Source organism: Pavona decussata, unplaced genomic scaffold (genome assembly GCF_977016875.1).
Source record: "Pavona decussata unplaced genomic scaffold, jaPavDecu1.1 SCAFFOLD_330, whole genome shotgun sequence".
Classification (NCBI taxonomy): Eukaryota; Metazoa; Cnidaria; class Anthozoa; order Scleractinia; family Agariciidae; genus Pavona; species Pavona decussata.
In genome coordinates, this window is record NW_028145718.1 from 255001 (window position 1) to 277450 (window position 22450).

General features: G+C 36.2%; 2 protein-coding genes across 3 annotated transcripts; one reads left to right on the forward strand and one right to left on the reverse strand.

The window, feature by feature from the left end:
- Positions 1-303: 303 nt before the first annotated feature.
- LOC146453419 (signal peptide peptidase-like 2B) lies at positions 304-14764 on the reverse strand. The gene is made up of 12 exons (XM_085096596.1): positions 14667-14764; positions 14448-14576; positions 12740-12919; positions 12294-12380; positions 11068-11210; positions 8388-8641; positions 7647-7770; positions 6376-6563; positions 3508-3627; positions 3080-3160; positions 2520-2674; positions 304-1727 (listed from the first exon to the last, which is right to left on the reverse strand). The coding sequence occupies exons 1-12, from the start codon at positions 14721-14723 to the stop codon at positions 1608-1610; spliced, it is 1638 nt and encodes a 545-aa protein (XP_084952722.1). The 5' UTR covers positions 14724-14764; the 3' UTR covers positions 304-1607.
- A 33-nt stretch (positions 14765-14797) lies between these two features.
- LOC146453420 (centrosomal protein 15-like) lies at positions 14798-20689 on the forward strand. 2 transcript variants are annotated; one of them, XM_085096601.1, is made up of 4 exons: positions 14798-14928; positions 15697-15820; positions 17672-17749; positions 19270-20689. In XM_085096601.1, the coding sequence occupies exons 1-4, from the start codon at positions 14858-14860 to the stop codon at positions 19342-19344; spliced, it is 348 nt and encodes a 115-aa protein (XP_084952727.1). In that variant the 5' UTR covers positions 14798-14857; the 3' UTR covers positions 19345-20689. The 2 variants fall into 2 exon arrangements, with proteins under 2 accessions (XP_084952727.1, XP_084952728.1); XM_085096602.1 differs by having other exon boundaries at positions 14820-14928; positions 15752-15820.
- The last annotated feature ends 1761 nt before the right edge of the window (positions 20690-22450 follow it).

A 22450-nucleotide genomic window follows, 5' to 3' on the forward strand; every position in this document is an offset into this window, starting at 1 on the left:
TCATTGTCATCACCTTCTTTAGTGAAGAAACCAATTTCACTGCCACATTACTAACAGTTTGTTTCATGAATAAACATGTTCCTTTAATTTCTTCTCATACAATTTACAACTCATGTGTTCTTCCCTTCCCTTCATTATCTAACATCAGCTTGGTTTATCTTCTTTGATGTGGATATCTTAAGTGCAGTTTTTTCTATTCCCCTCTGCTTAAAAGCAGAAAATTATACTTAGATAGTAAGCTTGCATTAAAAACATTAATTAACAGTTACTTCCAGAGACAAGATAAAAGAGGCCACAACAGCATGAATTTATAAACATCATTTAATTTTGCACACCAAAACCTCCCAACTTTGATTTTCCCAGAAAAACCCATAGTGTACAACCGCTGCTAAGACTCAACAATTGATCTGGTAATCCTTTATGTTCACGTATGAACACAAAAACAATTTTTCATTTAACTATGGGTCAATTTTGCTAACAATGCCCCATTAATAATATAAAAAATTTACAGTCTGTGTGACAATTTTTACAAACATATGGTGTCCAAAATAAGTCAACACAGTTAGTTGTCAGCAAGAAAATGATCCGAAAATAGTTCTATACCAACTTAGAAAATTCCTCCAGGTGATCCACCTTTCACAGAATTCTGATAAATTTCAATAAACTACTCAGACCAGTAAATCTTCCTGACCACAGTATTCTACCAAGTGTGGGCAGAATAAACCCTTTCAAGTTAGCACCCTTACACTTCTGCTAAAATCATATTTGGAAAGACTCAAATCAAATGAGCTGTGTTTAGAATCTTTGACCATATAGATACTATAACAATCAACATCCACTGGAAAACATTGTATCTAACAATTTCTGACAAAATATATCATTGGTAACCTATCAGAGATTCAACTGAACTTGAAAACAAACTGAAAATGGCGTTGGTTAGGATATCATTGGCCAGATGCATTCATAAACTAAGGCAATGAAGAGTTTTATTTGGATCCCAGCCAGTTGTTTTCTTTAATACAGCCTGAACTAGATGTTAATTAATTAATATGATTCAAGCTCTACTCAACTGCTCAGCCGCAATACTTCCTTGAAATTATGCCAAAAAGAAATGAAAATGTTTCCCAAAATAATAGCTTAGAATAGAAACTTTCAAAATACCGGGGTAAGGTTGATAAAAAAAAATTCTCAATAATCGACACTGTATATACCCATATCTACAATCAAACTGAAGGATGACCTAAACTGAAATATGTTTTAGCATCTACAGAATCCTAGAAATCTAGGAATAATTACTTTTAGTAAAATATCATTTGCTAACCTGAGGGGCATTTGCAGACATGGAAAGAAGTTTAAAACTTTACTTACCCATGCCCTCGTTTAGTATCCCACTATTACACTCATTTCTAAGTTTAAATTATCAGTTGAAAAACTAAACTTAGCCTAGGTACGCACCATGACCAAATAACTGAACCTTATTGTAGCAAAATACTACCAATTTAAATTATACATACTAAATGCAAACATTTAATTTTCTTATGTAGCTTTTTTTTTTTTGCATCTACACTATTGTATAATTATTTATAAATATTTTGATGCCCTGGCATTTAATTTTCTCCAGCTATAAGTCGTTGAGTTTCCTGTTGATTTTGATTAGCGCTTTGAATGTGATCTGCTCTGAATAAATCCTCTTCATCGGGATCATCTGTCACCTCAACATCAGGAACCTGAAACAAAGTACAACAATGGCTTCAATGGCATTCAGGGTGAATGCATGGGAAAAATGATACATTTAATTTGGTTGAAGCCACAGCCAGTTATGCCTGACCAAATTCTAAATTAGTTTTTCTCATTTTGACTGTCCAAATGACCAATTTCAAACTGATTGTGAGTGACAACAAGCTGTGGGTTTAAATTTCTTCAACATCGCTGCTCATTTTGAAGTCAAATGACATACATGTGAGACTTTCCGTACTGCACCTAGTATTGATGCCAAGGCATGACATATACCGCTGTTTGAACCTAGCTGAGATTTTTTGTTCAAATGCCACACTACACTACACCACTGTACAAGGCATTTGTGGATGGGCAAAAGAGTCTCCAATTAAAACAACTTTAATTTGAAAATTTCCAATAAAACAGTGAAAAAGTTCGCCTTACAGGCAGAGAAATCATTACTGTCAAACGAGACCATGTTTATACCCAGCCTCCAAACCCAGCAGCTTAAATCAATGAAGAAATAGTCTACATGGTAGAATGTAAACAAAGTACTACAATAACTTTCCTTTTTGTGTTTGTGACCTTTTTACTAGACTAAGTATTTTGTTTATTTTGTGTGGCAAATAAAATTGGGTTGACTGTCTTCACTTGATTGATTTACTGATTGATTGATGTGAAGTAGATATTTTTTAGATATTATGACAAGTGTGTATAGAGAAAAAGACTAGTATACTAACACCCAAAGGCAGATGCAGACAGAGAAGGAAGAGGCAGGATTAGACAAAAGTAGGGATATATACCATTCGTCCGGTCCAGAGTTTCTTGAGATCACCACGTATCCAGCCAATCACATAACCAGTAATCAGAGTACACGGCACTAAATACAGCAAAGCAGGCTGACCTTTCTTCATCACAAACAGCATCACAAATGTGATAAACAAACCTATACCATAAGCTGAGAGGAAACAAATCAAATCAAATCAAGTCAATACGATGGTATCCTGTAAACACTACTGACAGTGACATAATGGCTACTATCCTAAGGCTAAAGGAAGTGATGCATCAGACAGAATCAAGTTAAAAAAATACCCATGTGCAACTACAGTCAAACCTGTATTAAGCAGTCACCCTTGAGGAAGTGACCACTTAATACCTGTAGGTTGCACAGAATACATGTCCAACACAATAAAACAACATTTTATATAACATTTGATAACTTTGAAAACAGTTTAAGCACAAGAGCACCGACAAAATCACTTACTTGGTTAACAAACTGTAGCGATAGAATGGTATAACAAAGGAGAACTTGGCATAAAATTAATACAGACTAATAAAATTCAAGGCACATATTGGGGCTCACCTATAGTTGTTGAAAGGTAATATATCTTGTGTGGGGTCTTTGACATGATATCAAATGAGTGACAAAATCCAATGTAGAGAGCTGCAATCAAACAAGTCTCAGTATGCCTTCAGTTACTTTCACCAAGAATGGAAATATAATGTAAATGTAAAGGATCTTAAAACTTAATAACAATAATAATAATAACAACTATACTAATTTTTAATTATTCTGAAAACTGATAACAGTTTTCTACCAACAAATATTCCTGAATTACAAAAAATTCTTGAATCACCGCTGAGAACATGATTTAATCTTTAATCTAAAATGTTATAATTAAAATTTAATCAGCCTCAACACACAAAACACAGTATAAAGCCAAGCCCATCTACATATGTTATAAAAGCTAATGCACTAGTCAGGGTTTGAATGGTGGATGACCAACTTACCAGGCACAAGAATATCTCCAAAGCCCAGCAAGGAGTAGGGTCTGAGACACACAGACAATGTTGATTTCATGAGTCTGGGTACTTTGAGAACCATTGGCAGTTGTTCCTTACTTCCACCTCCTTCATGAAACAAAACAAAATAGAAAGTACAAAATGTTCCAAATCAGACGTCAACTGACTGATGAAGCAAATAAAAGGAAATAAAATTAATGTCAGTCCTTTCTGTTTTCAGAAATGTAAACAGAACAAATGCAAAATTTGCGAAGGAAATTAGCATTCCTTTATAACCATCAGAAATGAGCATCAAGTGAAATTAACCAACTGAAGGTTTAAGATCAAAACAAGACGCTGTGGGAGCGTATACTTGGGTGTTGTTGTATTAGGAGTATCTGAGCAAGCACATTAGTTCAGTCTTTGTTGACAGGGGAACGATAAAGACTCGCTGAGAGTCTAAGGCATCACTTTGTATTTACAATAAGAGTGATGTAGTTCAACCAAAAATGTCAGGCAAAGAATGAATAAACAAAATAACACATTACTCTCTTACTAATCATGTCGGATTTTGTAACCATAAAGTGCATCTAGGATAATCATTATGATGAATTTTGGCGACAGAGGAATGTTTGTGTGAATACCTTCCCCCCCCCTAATACCCTTATTTTCTGGGCTTTCTGTGACAGATGTTTCAGCTTTTTCACTGGTAACATGATCTGGGCACACAATCGCGTCGAAACACACATCTGTGAAAGCCAACACAATTATTTTTGCTAAAAATAAATGCACACTATCACGATTACCCTAACCGTGTATGATCAGCGATGAGAATGCTGTTTTTAAGGTTGAAGAACATCTGTTAGACTCCTTACCCATCACACACAAGAAGATCAGCCATGCAACACGAGTAGACCCTGCTATATCTAAGGTGTTGGCCACAATATGTTGAAGATCTGCGCTTACAACCCTTCTTCAATTGTTGATTTGAGCTGAAGATCGCCTGTTATGGGAATTACGACTTATTATTCCTACCCGCTATCAGCAAGATATGCTGGAGGAGTTACACACAGGGTCCCCGGGCATTGTCCGGATGAAAGAGTTAGCTGGCAGTTACCTGTGGTGGCCGAACATTGATCAAGAAATTGAACAAACTATGAGAAACTGTGCTAGCTGTTAACAGGTTAGGAAGCCACCTGCTGTTGCTCCACTAGCACCCTGGTTATGGCCAAGTACATGTAACCCCTGATACTGAATTCATATAGATTACGCTGAAGACGAAAACCGTCATTATTTCATTGTCAGTTGTAGATGCCCACTCCCGCTGGCCAGAGATCTTCTTCATGCCACGAAACACGTCCGCAACGGCAACAATTGCCATCTTATGGGACTTATTTGCGAAATAGGGATTGCCAGTTCATTGTGTCAGTGACAATGGACCGCAGTTTCACAGTGAAGAGTTCGCACTCTTCTTAAAGATGAATGGTTTAAGCATGTAGATGTAGCTCCCTATCACACTGCAAGCAATGGTTTGACCGAATGGATGGTTCAGTCATTCAAGAGTCATTTGAAGGCCTCCAAAGGCAGCAAACTGACGATTCACCAGCATATTGCCAACTTTTTGCTGACATACAGGTCAACTAAGCATCCACCCACACATAGAACCTCATCTAGTCTGTTCCTTGAAAGTGAACTACGAACTCAGTTAACTTTTTGGCATCCAAGTAGAGAGAGAAGGTCATGGATTCACAAGTAAAACAGAAAGCAACACATAACATAACGCTAAGTTTAGAGAGTTCTACCCAGGAGATAGAATCTTGGTGAGAGACCTTTGGAGGAAGAATACCTGGTGACCAGGCTCTGTAGCCGAATGAAGTGGACCCATGTCTTACGTGGTAGCGCTTGACGATGGTCGAGTCTGGAGGCGGCATTTGGATCACTTTAGGCAAGACAGCATGGAAAGTGTGGTTCCTAAGCATGATGCCACAAGAGAATCACAGGATAGCATTCCGGATCCCCTTTGTCAAGCTCGTCTAAGTACAGATTTCCCTTTGCCACCACAGCTACCAGCGAACAGTTTGATTATGAATTGAAAGCCCAAGTTCTGTCAAGGAGGGATGAATCTCCAACAATTGCAGATAAAGCATCAACAGAGGATACCCCTTGTTCTGAAGTGGACTAGACCCCACTTCGTTGGTCTAGTAGAGTGCATAAGGCACTGGACGGATTAGTAAAGACAATGTAAGAATAGGAACACTGAAAGTTGCATTTATTCTGTTGCAACAAGTCTTTGTGCTGTTAGGATTTGATTTTGGGACAGCATAACCCTGTGGCTGGTTCATTGTTATTAGAGTTATTGTTTTGGATTAGTATAGTTTTAACAAGACATTCAAGTTAGGTAAAGAACATCTGTCTTTCAGTTTACAGAGGAGCGATTGTTCATCACCTAGAAGGGAGGGGATGTGGTGTATTTGTAAGCCTCATTTTCATGTAGCAGTGCACTCACGTCAGCATTTGCATGAGTTGCTATCAAGTTGTGGTTTTACTGTTGAATAAAGCTGTTTACATTTACGGCTTGTTTATTACGGAATATGTTACAGCTTCCTTAAGGATGGCCAGTTGAAAGAATTAACAACAACCTGACTGACCAAAGCTTTTAAAAATGTGTATTCCTATGCCTACTCAAAGGCTACGTTAAAATTCTCCCAAAACACCAGGAAAAAAAGCCGAAAAACAAACTACACTGATCAACAGGTCAATTGATTTCCTGACTTACAATTTACCCATCACTCATTAAAAATATTTCTGTAATAGTGACATTTAAAAGAAAGGAAGTGACTGTTTGCGGTCCAAATGCACATATAATAATACCCTTACCTGTAGCAACTTCCACCATCACACTTTTCCCAGCAGAAAACAAAGGAGTTATGAACACAAAGAAAATGTCATAGATAAGCAGCAGTACCAGCAGAATGGTACAAACTTTAAGGTTTGGCAATCTGATGTTTCGGATCAGACTAATACAGAATGAGATTCCCAGGATGTCTTGCAGCACCCAGGCGTAACTATAGGAGAGACAAATAAATTGATCAGCCACATAAACTGACAGACAGTAGAACTTCAAGCTATGAAAAAGGCCTCAAATGAGCAATAAGGGAGCCTGTTGGGAAATTTGCATTATTTCCAAATAAATAGCTTATCTATAGCTATGAATCAAAGTATACCCTTTACACCTACAGTTGTACCATTCCAACTCCCAGAAATTCATTCCCATACAGACTTTGTGAGCATTCCACTCACAACAGCTTACACGTCCCACTCTATCAAGACAACCATCACAATTTTTTATTTCTGCTAGCACTGCTTGTGTGTTTCATAGCACTGTAACTTGCTGACTGTCACCTTCACAATTTTCCTAGTTATCAATTTAGATGAAGACTTCCAATTTTAAGAAACATCAGACAATTTTGACGGACACGTTCCTGCATGACTCATGTCGTCATACAATTTACTGGTATTGAAAATTGTATAAAATAAACCCAATATATTACCAAGTGACTTACATTGTACAAAAACCAAAATAAATTGAAATGATTTTTAATACTTTTAACTGATATTTCTTTCTGGCAACTACTATTTTGGTGGATTGTATCTCGAGTAACCAGTCAAAATATTCCAACTATTAGACGCTAATTTGCAAACTTTTCAAGACAAACATACAGTAAGGATGTTTCAACTGGTCAATACGGAAGACACAACTGAAGACAGCTGACTTGCCAAAACAGTACCTTACAGAAAAATACTTCATAGTACACTAGCACTTAAATCATAATTATAATAAAGAAGAGCTTCATTTTAGTGTTGTTTAGTCTGGCAAAAGACCTCAACCATTGCGCATTGTCTTCTCCACACAACAGGTAATATCAGAAATCAAAAGAGATGTTTCAAACACTCCGTGCTAAACTTGTCATCTGTTGGTTTTCCTTGTGACAAATTTGTCTTTTAAATTTATGGATTACAAATTTCGTTAGGGCCAGTTGTACCATTATAAACAACAGATAAACCTCGATCTATTAAGCAGTCCATTGGGTGGCAACATATTAATAGGTTTGACTGTACATACAACACTTCATAAGTTTTCACCTCACCTCTTATTCCTTTCAATCCCCCACCAGATTGATAAAGCCATGCTGAACATGATCAGCAATATAATTCTGATCTGTGGTTGATCTTTTAGCAGTGGAATCTGATTTGGAGGAACTTTACAGTCTCCTACAATTATCAACAAAACAGCAAAGAATTTGCATTTCAGTAAACCAGTTTCAGTACCATCACAGGTGTATTTTTTTACCAAAAAAATGAATAACTAATTGCATTAATTCTTATTTTATTAATGACCCTAGAGCTAACAAATTAAAGGTGCTTGAACTCCATATTTTTCAACTCTTAAACATAACAGCTTGCAGATTTCAAAGCCCAAAAGAATTCTCGTACTAGAACAAACTGACAATCTAGTGAAAAAGTAATCCAATGAAGATTCTTTTAATTAAAAGTGTTTTAAATTTACTGGTCAGCTGTCTGCAACTACTAATTAAAATTAATTTAGATTGTTAGCATATGATTATACTCAGACTTGCAAATGTTGTGAATCGATTGACATGGCTTTTTTAGGTCTTGTTAGAACAAATAAAATAGTGTAATCTAACAAGGAGGAAAATTAATAAGTCATTTATTTATTGATTGATTTATTTCATAAGCTTTGCCAAAATAAGTAATTATTCATAAATAACTATTAACAGTTACATAATATATAAGTAAAGGTGACCTCAACAGGTTCATCTCTAGTACACGGATGTTGTTTTGTGCTAAAGTAGTCAAAATGCACATACCAAGAGGAAGCCAAAGGACGATGGGTCTCAGACATTCAAACAATCCATTGCAGGCTGCCAGACAAAACAGCACTATCACAACATAAACCAAGTAGTCATAGAAATAGAATAACAACAGCAAAGTGCCGCAGATGAGAACCACAAATATCACAACCATCAGAGGGGTCACTTCAAGGGAACCATCATCATCATCTTGTTTGTCTGCATCTGTATTGTCTCCACATGCAGAAGCATTTCCTTGTAGCAAACCACTCCTACAAAGCAATAATGTCTAATTTTAGCCACAATCATTGTGTTATTGATCATTAGGATCTTCCTCTACACTACCTTCGCCTGCCCCCTCCCCCCCCCCCCCCCCCAAAAAAAAAAACTTGAATCCTTTGCTATATAATTATTATTAACTACCACTAATTTGTCTGGTATAAAGAATGAAAATAGTCCTGTGTGTCTGTCATAAATAGAATTGGCTCCATATTGATTAAGTATTTACTGTAGAACATAGATCATTCTATTGTCTATTTATTTTAACAAATAGATTCCATGTTGCCGTGCATCTGTTCAGTAATAGATCACAGATGATGTCAAAGTGCGGTAAGAAAAAAAAAACGGGTACAGGAGGCACAGCCGAGTGTGTCACTTTTTTGTTCTTACCACATTTTGATGTCCTCTGTGATCTGTTACTGAACATATGCACGGCAACATGGAATCTATTTGTTTTACATAATAAAGAAACAAAATTTAGTCGCCCTCATTTAGTCGCACTTGACTGAGACTAATCGGATATTTTTTCAAGTCATTTTCAAAGAAACATGTTTTTCTTTCCTCTTCCTGCTTCACGTACCTGTCCACAGCCTTGGCAAGACTTTTTTTCTAAATTTTCATTTGCCCAGTCAGGCAAGATATTCTCTAAATTTTCAAAACTTTCTGCCATTTTAAAAAATAGGCAGTCTCAGACTGCATGTGTCTACTGCAGCACTGGTGTAGAAATGTGATAAAAAAGAATTGAAGAAAAGGGATATAGAACTGAAAAGAAAACGAAGAGGGAGGAGTGGAAATAGGATAGAGATAAAAAAAATGGTTGTAACAATGTTGCACAGAATACTGGTGAGAAGAGATTAAGCTGGTATTGTTTACCACAAACATTTTGTTTGAAGAGAACTGTAACTTTATTCTAACATAAACAATATATTATATAATCTTACAACGTGAACCACAACTTTGTACTGAAAGCAATGCAGCAGAGTTCTAAACATAAAGTACTGAAAGCAAAGTTCTAATCTGAAACGTAGGCATAAAATGCAACAGAAACTATTAATTAATCTACACTGAACTTATGAATGGCAAGTATCATTCTTTGACTCCTGTCGTGTTTTCATAGTTTTCGCATAAATTAACTTTTTCCTAGAGCGGTTAAAAACAAATGTTTTCTGACGTAAAATAATATGGTTACCTAATAATCATTTGCCGAAAAACACACTTGAACGCAAAAATTGCTAAAATTCACGGCGTGTTGATGAAGACCTTTGGCATATCAAATTTCAACCCGCTTATGCAAATTGTCCTTGATTGCGCATCTAGCATCTGTCGCTTCTCAAACGCATATATGAATTGACAAAGACACAAAAATCAACAAAAAGCTTTTCCAACGAAACATTGTATTGAAATAAACGATGCATTTGTTATTAGAGGCAAAAGTTTTTTTTGCGTGCGTGCAAACACGCATGTAAAATTTGAAGACACTCCGTGTTTGTTCAAAGCGATCACTCGCAGTAACTTCGGGTACGTTTGCGATGAAAATTACAGAAGTTACAGAATTCTGGTTCAAATCATCACTTACAGTCAACCCAGGTCACGCGTGAACGATATTTTTGAAATTTGAATGGAGTTTTGAAATTTACATGTCAGTTTTGAAAATCGCAAACCAGATTTCAGAGTTCCCGTATAAATTTCCCTAGCTTATCGACGGTATAAAGCTATGAATTTTTCTTTACATTGCAAAATTGAATATTTCAAGAATAACAATTGTTTCCCAAGTATTTTGAATCTTTTTTTCAGTTAATGCGTCTTTTTCAGAACGATTTCCAGCGAAATGTCCAACATTCCATTCACACGTCGGACATTACAAAGAGGAATTCGAATGTTCATTTCATTCTTGGAAATACTGTTCACGCGTGACCTGGGTTGACTGTAAACTATTTGTAAAAAGCAAATCAACATCGGAAAACATCATTTACTGTATTGTCGCCATTGTCCTGATCCGGAAATACAATCGCTTAGATCTCGGTCAGTCGAGGATTAGCGTCGGCTTTCGATAGTATTCCATTTGGGATTCCTGTGGCAGTTAGACTCTTACACTCTTTCACTCTTTCACTCAACCCGATGACATAGTGTCTACGCTTCTCTAGAAGCCGTAGACACAAAAACAGAGGGAAAAAGTTTTTAATGATGGTCAACGGCACCTATGCGTCTGTCCTCTGATATATCATAAGCGAGAACCAATCAAATCATGGTATAACAGTTGATTATTAGCATGTGAGCTTATTATATAATAAAATATTGTGTGTTTGCTTTAACCATAATGGACTCCCATCCCTCCCCTGAATACCAGTTGTATGCTACTGTGCCATGAGTAATTCTCTGAACAAGGTTTGTTACCTGACTACCTTTATATGTAACTTACATCATTTTCTTGTTAGAGACTCCAGCCCAGTAGGCACCGACAGCCACTGTGCATACTGCTAGCATCCACAAAATGACGAGGTTGCCATCAATGTTAGCAGTTGGAGGAGCATACATCTGCACTTTAATATCTTCACCAAACTCCTGCACAAAAGAGTTCATAACAACAAGAGCCATGCTTGTCAAAAATTATTCTAGTTACAAAGTAAGGAAAAAATTTGAAGCAATGTCATCACATTTATCAAACTGTAGTATAATTAGAGACGCCAACCAGTCCCAACCCACAAATCATCTGAAGAAAAAAGAGGCGACTGTGTATCAGATCCTTCCCTCTAGATCAATGCAGTAGAGTTGAACCTAGCAGGGGAAAACTACTTATCACCAAGCAACATAGCCCAAGGGATGTCAGCCATACTCAAGCTACTCTATGACAACAAGGTCATCTACAATTTTGTAGCCTCACAGGAATACTATTTTCCTGCGTTTGACTTGGTAATTAGGAGGAAAGTATGCTCTCATCAGTATCTTATGTTTGCTTACGCATGTGCGCTGGTATGTGGGTAATTATCTCGATTTGGGCAGTGCTTGGCTTGAAGCGAGCCGCACATTATGGTTGTATGTGTTTTCTTGTTGGGTCAAACTGAGATTTAGAGGAGAGTAGAGCACAAACCATTAGAAATGTGCATAGTTGACAGATTTGAAAACTTTGACATTCTTTGGTGAAAGATAAAAATAGGAGAAAAGAGCTGTGTGGGTGCATATAGTCAAGCATTCAAGGTATTAGTAGTTCTGGGGGCAATACTCCTTACATGTATTAATAATATTAATAATACTATTGATAAGAACAAATTGTTACATCTCTATTGACAATTGATACTTGAAGGCTAATTAAATTTATATTTTAATTTATACTGTTTTCAAAATAATTATGTTTTATTAATAAGCAGAAAAACTAACGCCGAGAGATTTCGACATTTTGAGAACATCCTGTTTTACATCAAATTATGTGAAAATTAAATTTTAGTTGAACAAATTTTTGTAACCTTGCAAAAAAAAAACATTAAAACCTGGTTGGTTTTCCCCCCTTTATTAAGGGCATTGACGTAAACGATTTTTAGGTGTTCAAATATAGGACTTACTGAATAGATACAATCATATTATTGTTTAATAAGGTTTATACCTAAAGTATACAACACAGCTAACAACAATCATTTATTCAGAACAAACCTTGTTCTTTAGTTTGGTCCAATCATCTTTACTGATTACAGCCATAGGGATGCGAAATTTACTTGTTAAATTTCCATCAGGAGTAAACTACAGAAAAACATAAGAATCAGAATTTTACAGAATGAAATTTTAAAAAAAGGGAGAGGTTATTAATAAAGAGGATTATAGCTAAGCGTAGTTGTCAAAACAACAGTTTGTTTTAAAGGCTGCTGTCTAACAAGAGCATGGTAGCCTGGGGCATCCAAGAAAATGCTCTGGGCACCTAACACTTCACATGTTGGGCTCCTAATTTCTCAACTTTGGGCATTTTGGACTCCTTGAAAATTTTCTTAGGCAACAGCTTTGTCGCTGGTCAAACTCTGGTGTTTCATCAGCTTACCTTTAGAAAAATTACGGGAACAGTAGTCAGCCTACAACTCCTTATACATGGACCACTAAGTACTTACCAAAGTATCATTACTAATAATGACGACCTCTTTCGCTCCTGCAACTTGTGCATTAATTCCCTTTTCAAGTAATGTACAGTTTCCTCTCTTGATAGCAACAGCTGCATTTTTCATGTCAGGTGCATTTTGAGCTGACTTGCACAGAAGAGGAGGTTTGGCTTCAACCAGTGAGTTTTTGGGCTAAAATAAGCACAAATTGGCCATAAAATTTCAATGATTGATGAAATGGATTAGAAAACAATTATAGTTTTAATTAACACTCCCACCCCACCCTCTCATGCACAAATGTGACTAAGCTAGTCCATACGGTGATACCACAGGACACTGTTGTATATGAAGAATGTTACACATCAATAATTATTTAAATGAATGCTTAACCACCTTTGGTATGACTGAGGAAAAAGGTTGATCAAATTTGTATCCTGTGGTGTTTGTGGTTTAGTTAATATTTCCACATGGCTTTCCACTTCTCTTGAAGTACGGAATTCAAACTGATCACAGTTCTTGTCTGCAGGAGTCATATCAGGGTGTAACATGTCAATCATAATTGATCATTGAAAACACAGTCGATAAGTCGATAGTACTCGATCTTTGTCGATAATTGTCAATCAATAATTTTAATTTGTCGATAAAAGTTGATAATCACAAGATTTTAAACTGAATGTCCATTGGTATAGACAGAAATTAAACCAATTTTCAATTAGCTGTGAAAACCAATAAGCAGATAGCTTGAACGGCAATTTATAGAAGTGTAAACAGCTCTTACATAAATCTGTATGGCAATAAAGTTTAACCCTGAGTTTAATAAAAACTGAGCAACCAAGTGGTTTGTCATAAGTGCTGTTGTTATTCAACGTAGAATAGGATGTTTACTTTGAGAAATGGTTAACATTATTTTGTTCAGCCGTGCTAAATCATTCGGTCATCCTCGATTTTGTTCCCTGTAATATAACATACCCGAACTGATATTCTTTATTTAGTTATTAATTTAGATATTCTTTATTTAGTTATTTTGCTGCTTTTGCTGTTCCTCATGTTTGTTTGAGCTTCTACTATATACAGTATACTGATTCCAGGTTTAATGAAATCTTGCTATAGCCGATCGGCTCCCACTTCGTTAGTCCGCGTTTGACTGCAGTCTTATCTCCCGCCATACATCTTTTCCATATTTTGAAACTTGTCGATTAAAATCGATCAATTGAATTTTAACATTGAAATCAATCAAAATTGATAATCACAAGAAATTTTGGGATCGATTTTTATCGATTTCCGATATTTGTCAATTGATTAGTATCAAATTCTATCGACAACAATCGATTTTTGCCAAATTTCGAAATTATCGACATGTTCGCCCCGGTCATATGCGGGGGCTAACATGACGTGACAAAATCTATTTTAAGTTATTGTGCGCAGTGCTACTTTAATTAATGCATGGTCTGTAAGTCTTCATAAACAAATCTTATGTGACTATCCTCCATTAAACCCACTAAAAGAATAAAGGAATGAGACACACGAAAACAGTTTCTCAGCGATAAAGTCAATCCCAGACAGTAGGATCACACAATTAGTTGCAAGGTTAAGGATATAATTAAAGTCAAGAAAGAACATGGCTAAAAACATTTTTTGAATCAAAACCCTCAAAAATCGAGAGCTATGTGAGAGATTAAGATCAAGTTCAAGATACTGTCAAAAATATAGTGCTATTTACCGTGTTATCAAGTTCCACTGGAAGGTTTTTTCCGGCCCATTTCATGTTATACGCGATGCAAAAATCTTGCGAGTCTTTGGTTCCTTCGACACGGAGAACTCCAAGATTATTCACATCTTGCCCATGCCCCTGATAAAAAAAGCATGATTTGCAATTGTTTTATAAACAGTGTTAATGTGCAAAGATATACTAGTGCTAAAGGACCATGATTAAACATACCTTGGTCATAAAAGTGATGAAAACCAACACAAATACCAAGCGGCTTCTTTCCGCCATCTTCTGAGCTGTTCGGTTTCGACGGAAAAAGACTGGTACATAATGACGTCAAGCCCTAAAATTTTGGACTTTGTGGCAAGAGACAATACAGTTCGTGTAAGTGAAGTAGTATTTGTGTTGGAAGTGGCTGTTTGATGGAAGAGCAGTCAAAATATACTAAATGGCTGGCTCGAGAAGCTCAACTGAGTCAAAAACACGAAGAAATGTAAGTTGCATTCATTTTCTCCATAAGCTAAAACTAATGGTGTGCTTTAGTTGGACAAACAAGGGCTTGTAAAGTACATGGACATTTCAAAAATACGCGCCATATTGAAAAGTAAGTAAGCTTATAATAATCGATGATCAGATAAGTGACATCAAGGACTATTCGATGGCTAATCGATGAGTAGCCAACTGAGTAGTCATTGATTATTGGCAATGATCAATGGGTAATCGATGACTAATCGATGAACAAAAATTTTGTGGCCTATCCATTACTCACGAATGCCATTGACTATTCATTGATGCTATTGATTACCCATTGATTACTCATTGATTACTCATTGATTACACATGCATTATGCTGCAGTTATTTTAAAAAGATCCCAATAAATTGGCTTGAGTTCTTTGTCTTCACGGAACAAAAGTGACAGGCCAAGCAGTACCAACCACGATTCCCGCTGGTTGCTAATTAAATGAACCTTAGACCGCAGTAGCGCACTATTGAAGTAAATAAACAAGTCTGATGTTTCAGATGCCATCGTTATAGGTTAAATAAAGTTTGCATTGTGGCATGTACCTCGAAGAAGTTGTTCTTTATTTTCCTTTGGTATGGTTTGTGTAGTCACAAGATTTAATATTGATGACCAATCAATGTCATCAATGACTAACCGATGACTGAAAATTTAGGGTGGGTGGGGGGCGGGAAGATTGGAGATTAACACCTGACTTTATAATCTATAGCTATTCACCTTAATTTATATTCCTTTTAAAGTCTTGCAAAGCGTGAAATGTTGCTTGCAGCTACTGAGACACTTGTGGGTTCACAGCAACAAAGACTTCAGTTCACAGTTGACAGCTTTCAAAAGACAAGAACAAGAAATGATCAGTTACTTAAGGTAATTTAAAAGTAATACCAGAAAATGGTCACTGTAATGTTAGAAAGATGGGCCTAATAATGGCTCTATGCCATAGTTAATTATACAAATAATGTGAATAATTAATATTTGTATAGTGCAAAATTCCATAACAAGATGATCAAATGTCATCACGTAGCTTTTCAGTATGGGAGCTACAGAATTTAAGTATGGTAGTCATAATGATTTCATTATGTGTTCTCCTTTCAGTTAGGAGAAAGCTGTGTAATTCATTATAATCAGTTTTTTTTTTTTGACGAAAAAAGGTAAACTGGCCAGTAGAAAACCCTAAAGTTATTCATTTTGTCAATTTTTTCCAGTGATTTTAGGTATTAGTTTGTACTGTGCATTTGATGATCATATACACAAGTTAATTTGCATGTTACAGAATCAATGTTAAATATTGTTATATTTGTTGCTGAAATTTCTTACTAGAACAGAAATTATGCACTAAAGAAAAACTGAAACATTTTAAAGTTTTGAAAACATGTATCAGATACACCGTTGTTATTATTATTATTATCATCATGATCATTATTATTATTATTATTATTATTTGTAACGATTGCGACGAAAGACGAGACTTCGAGGGGTGTCGCTAAGGCGTGTTTGCAAAGTGTCGCTGGTGTTGGGACTATTTTACAGGTCGTTGACGCAAAACCACGAAAACCAAGATGACGGTTAACGGTGTTTATTGAGAGACGAAGACGATCACGATCACGATCACGATCATAAACTGAAATTACAATAATGCAATAACGAAAGTATGAATCAACTTGAATTCGTGCGTAAGGCATAAAAGAAACGCTTTACGTGCCTATGTCGATAACGCGATTAAAATAACAGCAATTACACGTAAATTAACATAAGCAAAACATAAAAGGCTAAATTAAAACTACTTGAGATTTAAAGGTCGGCTACACAATGAACATTTGCGGCTGATTAACAGCCCAAAGACTAAAATGTGGGCGTAGCTGTCTAAGCGACTTATTCTTTCAAATTACTCTTTGATTTCAAGATAATTAGTTGTACTATTGTACAACACAGTACATATGTGCGCTAACGCCCAAGGTGAAAAGTAAACTTAAACACATTGAAATAAAACTAACAAAATCACTTACATATCGGTCCCGCTTGTGCCAAAGGTTTAGTACGAAAGAACGAAGGTGCTGCTATTCAAGGCGAAATCTTGCGAAACTCTGGCTTAAAGGGACGCTAACTTAGCTTTTATATGCGCGTGGTGACGCTAAAAGATTCGATTACAAACCAATAGGAAAACAGATAAACATTGTAACTACGATCGTAACTAGGCACACAAAGTAATTGATAATTGATCTAATCAAAAAACTATTCCTTTGTTCGATATCCTTAACATTATTATTATTATTATTATTATTATTATTATTATTATTATTATTATTATTATTATTATTATTATGACATTGTGCAGTTCCAGAAAATATCCATACCCCGCCGCCCCACGGATGGTCAGTGGAAATTCCGAGGGGGAGGGGGGCTAATAGACGAAAATTTCCGAGGGGCTGGGGGGTGTTCCTATGAAGAATTTCTCCTGAGGGTAAGGAAATTCACGAAAAAACCGTAAGCGAGGCGCAAAGTTGGCTGACAAGAATTTTCAGTTGCCACTGCGGAAAAATAATTATAATCCAGCACAAGAGCAGCGCAAACGATGAATCATTATGGAAAAAGACCCGTACCAATGTCCCAACTGGCAGAGCTCTTAGGGTCATTTATTCATCCCAGCTTAACAACCACACCAAAATGACTGCCCAAGGTGAAACCTTGTTCAAATAGTAATCATTTTATACTTACCAGGAGTTAGAGGCACTTCAAAGTGGATTACAAAAAAAAGCTTCTTTGTCATCTAGTGATGCTGAGTTTATTGGCCTCCAGGTGAGGGAGTAGAACTGCTATTAACTAACGGGGGATTGTACCAACCACCCTTCACTGGACCATCCTGTGTACAGCCCACTGTTAAGTTACTATTAGTAGCATTTGTTAAAGCCTGTACATTTTCTGAAAGGTGAACAATGACAGATTTCTAAGAAAAGGTTATCATCAATTCATATTCATGCAATCTCAATTAAATGAAGAGATTTTTGCAAAACTACATGTCTTAAGAAATAACTTCAAAGTCCACCAAAAAATTAATGGAAGAAGCATTATTTTGTTTCTTGACATGCTTGTCCCAAACACCTTTTGTCAAATTTTTGGCACGTGTTTGCTCAAAATATGCAAGCAGGTAAAGTTAAGGAGGAGAAATAATAAGCAGTGTCTATAGAAAAGAAAGCTTCAAATTTGCAGACAATATTGTAGATAAACTATCTGACTATAGCTTGGTTCCCACTTGGGCGATAAGTACAAACACAAGCATAAGCAAACGAAAAGTTGTGTGTGAACCTGCATGAGGTAAACACAAGAAAAGAAACTGTTTGAAATTGTTTTCTTATGCGTGAACTGGTTTGAGATGAGCAGAAGAACAAGCAAAAGAATGATTCACTCTGACAAAGGGTAATGCTCAAAATGTTAGCACTCAAAACTCTTTATGGTGGTCAAATTACTTTGTTAACTCTGTTGATAAATTAAACCAAACATTTGTTTCTACTCCTCGACTGACGCAGTACCACAGTTTCTATATTTCAAAAACTGACCCCATATCAAGGAAATGAACTGTTAAATGTTTCCTGACGTTTTTTCCTGTGTCAAAAGTGTGAACCGTTGTGAGATAAGCAAAAGCACTGCACATTTCATCTGAGTTTTACACACAAATTTCCTTACATGTATGCTTTATCTCACAAGTGTGTACCAGGCTTACTGTTTACGAGTGCTGTAAGACAAAACAGAGAATGCCTATGGTTGGTTACGGGTGAAGGTATTTGTTACTGCATACTCCTTATAGGTGTATTTTTATGTGCCAAAATGAATGTGACAGTACACAGAGACTTGACTGCATTATGAGAAAATAGATGCACAGATCATGTTTTATTTTTATTAGTGTATCAATTTCACTATTGATATTATTTGGCAATATCTGTAGTGCATGACAATAACAAGTAAATAAGAAAGAAAGAGCTTTATTTTTACTGTAACAATATGTGTCAGCCACCACAGTAAAGTGATGGCATGTGCAGTAATAAATGTTTAAGTATATTTAAAAAATATTTACAGCTGCTCTCCAATGGAAGGTCATTGGAAATAAATTTGAGGGGGGAGCTCAAAAAGCACTGAAGTAGGGTGTGTGTACTAGCCTAACTGGGGTTTCCAGAGTGGTGGAGGGCTCTGAGCAATTAAATTTCCTGTGGTGGTCGGGTACATATTTAATTAATGTGTAGTTATTGTCTGTAAACTTTTGACTCTTAGGCCAATTAGTTGATGTCTGATAAGCCACGTGCTGTTTGTGTTGTTAATTCCAGGACAGTTATTGGAAGATGGTGGAAGAAGAATTTCCACGGTGGATTGCAAGAAATCAAACAGGCAGCAAAAATTAGGAACAAAAGAACAGTTAGTGACAATAGTTTATAAATGTAAACTTCTGTGTGAATTTAAATGTAATCAAGTTCTGCACTGACTGGACTGCAGTAGCCATCACTTGAAAAATGCTGATCATCTTTAGGTAGGCCAATGTAATCACATATGAGCTGTGGTATTACACTGTATATAAGATGGTTTAAGCATGTGCTTTGTGGCCATTATTTTTTTGGGCCCTATGTAAAACTCCCCTAAAAAAGACAAGTTTACATAATTATTGACTGTAACTAGTAATATAAGTAATCACAGATTAAAAACTGTGATTGATGTGCCTATCCATTGATAGACCACATGTCTTCATGTAAAAACGAGGCCAGATTCTTGCATCAACATGAGGTAAATTTGTGTGACAGACAAACAAAATGGCCACCAGCCTCAATTTGTTCCGCATGCATTTGCACAGGCAGCCCAATGCAAACACAAAATTAGACTTGCAGTCTCCCATTGTCAACTGCGATTACTTTGAATTTCTATTGACGATATAGATTATGTAGAGGCTCATAATTAGCAAATGTAAATAAGGGGGTATATAGTAAGAATGTTTCCATTACAAGTGGTAAATAAGTGGAGAGAAATTTTTGTTCATCCAGCATGTCATGTTTGTCCAATGAGCTGCTGATAAATTAGCCTTGGACTCTGTAAGAGCCATTTTCAGGGGTGGATTAATTTTGGAGGCAATTTTGTGTTTTAAGATTGTTTGAGTTTGATAGTGAAAGACACTTGAAACACAAAGGTAACAGCCTCAATCAGGTAACACTAACAGTTAAGAAGCACAGGATAAAAGGAGTATAAAATGTACTTAAAATTAGAACGGAAAAATCAAGAAAAACAAGATAGATGATGATGATGCTGCTGCTGCTGCTGCTGATGATGATGATGATGATAATAATGATGATGATGATGATGATGATGATGATGATCATGATCATGATGATGATGATAATGATGATGAGAGGTGTGGCATTGTCGTCCACGGGCGCCGTTGTAGTTCTTGATCAAATGGACTTCCAAGTGCTTACATTTTCCTAGTCATGCACATGCTCGAGAGCATTATAACAACACTTAAGTAGTGATTTCTTGTAAGCAAACAAAGTAACATTTATATCACATTATTGATCTAGCAGAGAGTTCCAAGATCTGACAAAGAAGCGGAGCTACATTTTTTGCGAAAAAACAAAACTGTATTAATTAATAATTAATTATTTCTTGAAGACCCCTTGAAGTTCTTGTTGTCTGTCAGTCTCCTCTGGTGATGGACCATTAATGTTGTGAAACTACTATTCCAATAAAGATGTTGTACTTCCAGGTATCTGTTTTAGTTTGGGTTTTCCAACTTTTTCAGTGAATGCCATAGTCTGTTGTTTTTCATTCTGCTGCAGAATTATATCAAAATTATATTGCTTGATAAATAGGAAACTTTTCCTGACCAATAACTAGATTCAAAAATTAAAATTACACTCAGTTTTCCGTAAATTGCGATTGTGATGACCGCTTTTATACTACATGTATAAACACAAAATCCTTCTGGGATGAACTTGGCTAAATATTTGTAGTACATGTGGTTAATATAATTATGTGGCTCCTAGTGTGTCTCATTAAAAGTTCAAGTCAGGCATAAGACAGATTGTACTCTGTTGGGCCTATTAAACTAACTGCCTTAGTGTGTCTTTATACTGTCAAAGACAGTTCATCTAGATGCATAATTAATTGTGTATTCGTCTTTATACTAGACGATCTATGAGTTGTACAAGTGTAACCAGGTGCACTACAGATGTTTGTCAAAATTATTCACAGATGGATTATGTGTCTCTAGTATTAAAAATCAAAGGCTCCTGTGAGCCAACTGGTGAATGTGGAAGTAAATGGTGGCAAAGCAGTACTTGTATCAAACTACACTACAAGGATTTGTGGACGCTATGCTCCAGAAGTCAAGTCGCTGTGGCTAGCGGTTCATTATATCATGATAGTCAACTTCTGGTGTAACAGAAGGTCAGCAAAATAATATTTATCACGCTATCTTTCTGACTATATTCAAAACAATCATGCAAGGCGCACAGTGGGAATAAATGAGACCTCTTATTAAACCTTTACAGAACTCCAAATGCTGAAATATAATTATGTAAATTATTTACTTGGGTTTGAGGTAGAGCAAGGAATGTGCAGGATGCCCCCACAGCTGCCTGTATTTTATGTGAACTGTGGGTTTTCTAAGTTCAGTTTTTAAACTTATCAATATGTCACATGGGTAGTAATAGTAAGGCTTTAATTGGATTAAACATAATAACTGGTATCTAACCAGTAGTTTATATTGTGGCCTGAAAAAGAAACGACAAAGCAGATGCAGGGATCCTAAATAAAAATATTTAAATAATGATCAATATTAAAAATGATGCAATTGGTTAAAGTGCTATTAATAACTACTAATTACACTTAAAATATATTAAAAGGGTGTTGTGATGGCAAGCCATTGGTGCATGGTGTAGGTGTTTCGAGGTATATTCAACTTGCTTATACATGTGCGCATATTGTGTTTTCTTTCAGTAAGGTGTCAGTCTTGATTCTGTGTATTTACTTCAGTGTAATTGTGTACACAGGCACTCCTTGCTGGGATAACAAAGAACAACTATTGCCTTAAGGCTTAATATACTTGATGGTACCCCCACAGACATCATGTATTATTTTGGTAATGGTGCAAGATTTTGCATATTTCCTCTGTATCTTTGTAGGGAGTCTTGTACTTTTCCGTAATTTTTAACCCTGCCAGTTGTCACTTAATTCTTTCAATTTTTGGCAGATTTCTTTACGTTACCAGCATTGTCAAGGGTGTTGATTACACCCACTGTCTGTCTCTTGCGCACTAATATTGTGGCTGGTGCTGTGCATAGTGTCTATCTTGTATCCAAGCATGTATGCTTAGTCCTCTTTAATACTTGTAGGACACAGGGCCATAACAGTTGCTCACTTGTCATGGTCATTTTGCAGCTCTCTCACATCTGTCACACATGTACACCACAGTGTAAGATGCTTCACCTACAATGGGTTAGTAATGGGTTAGAGTCTAAATGA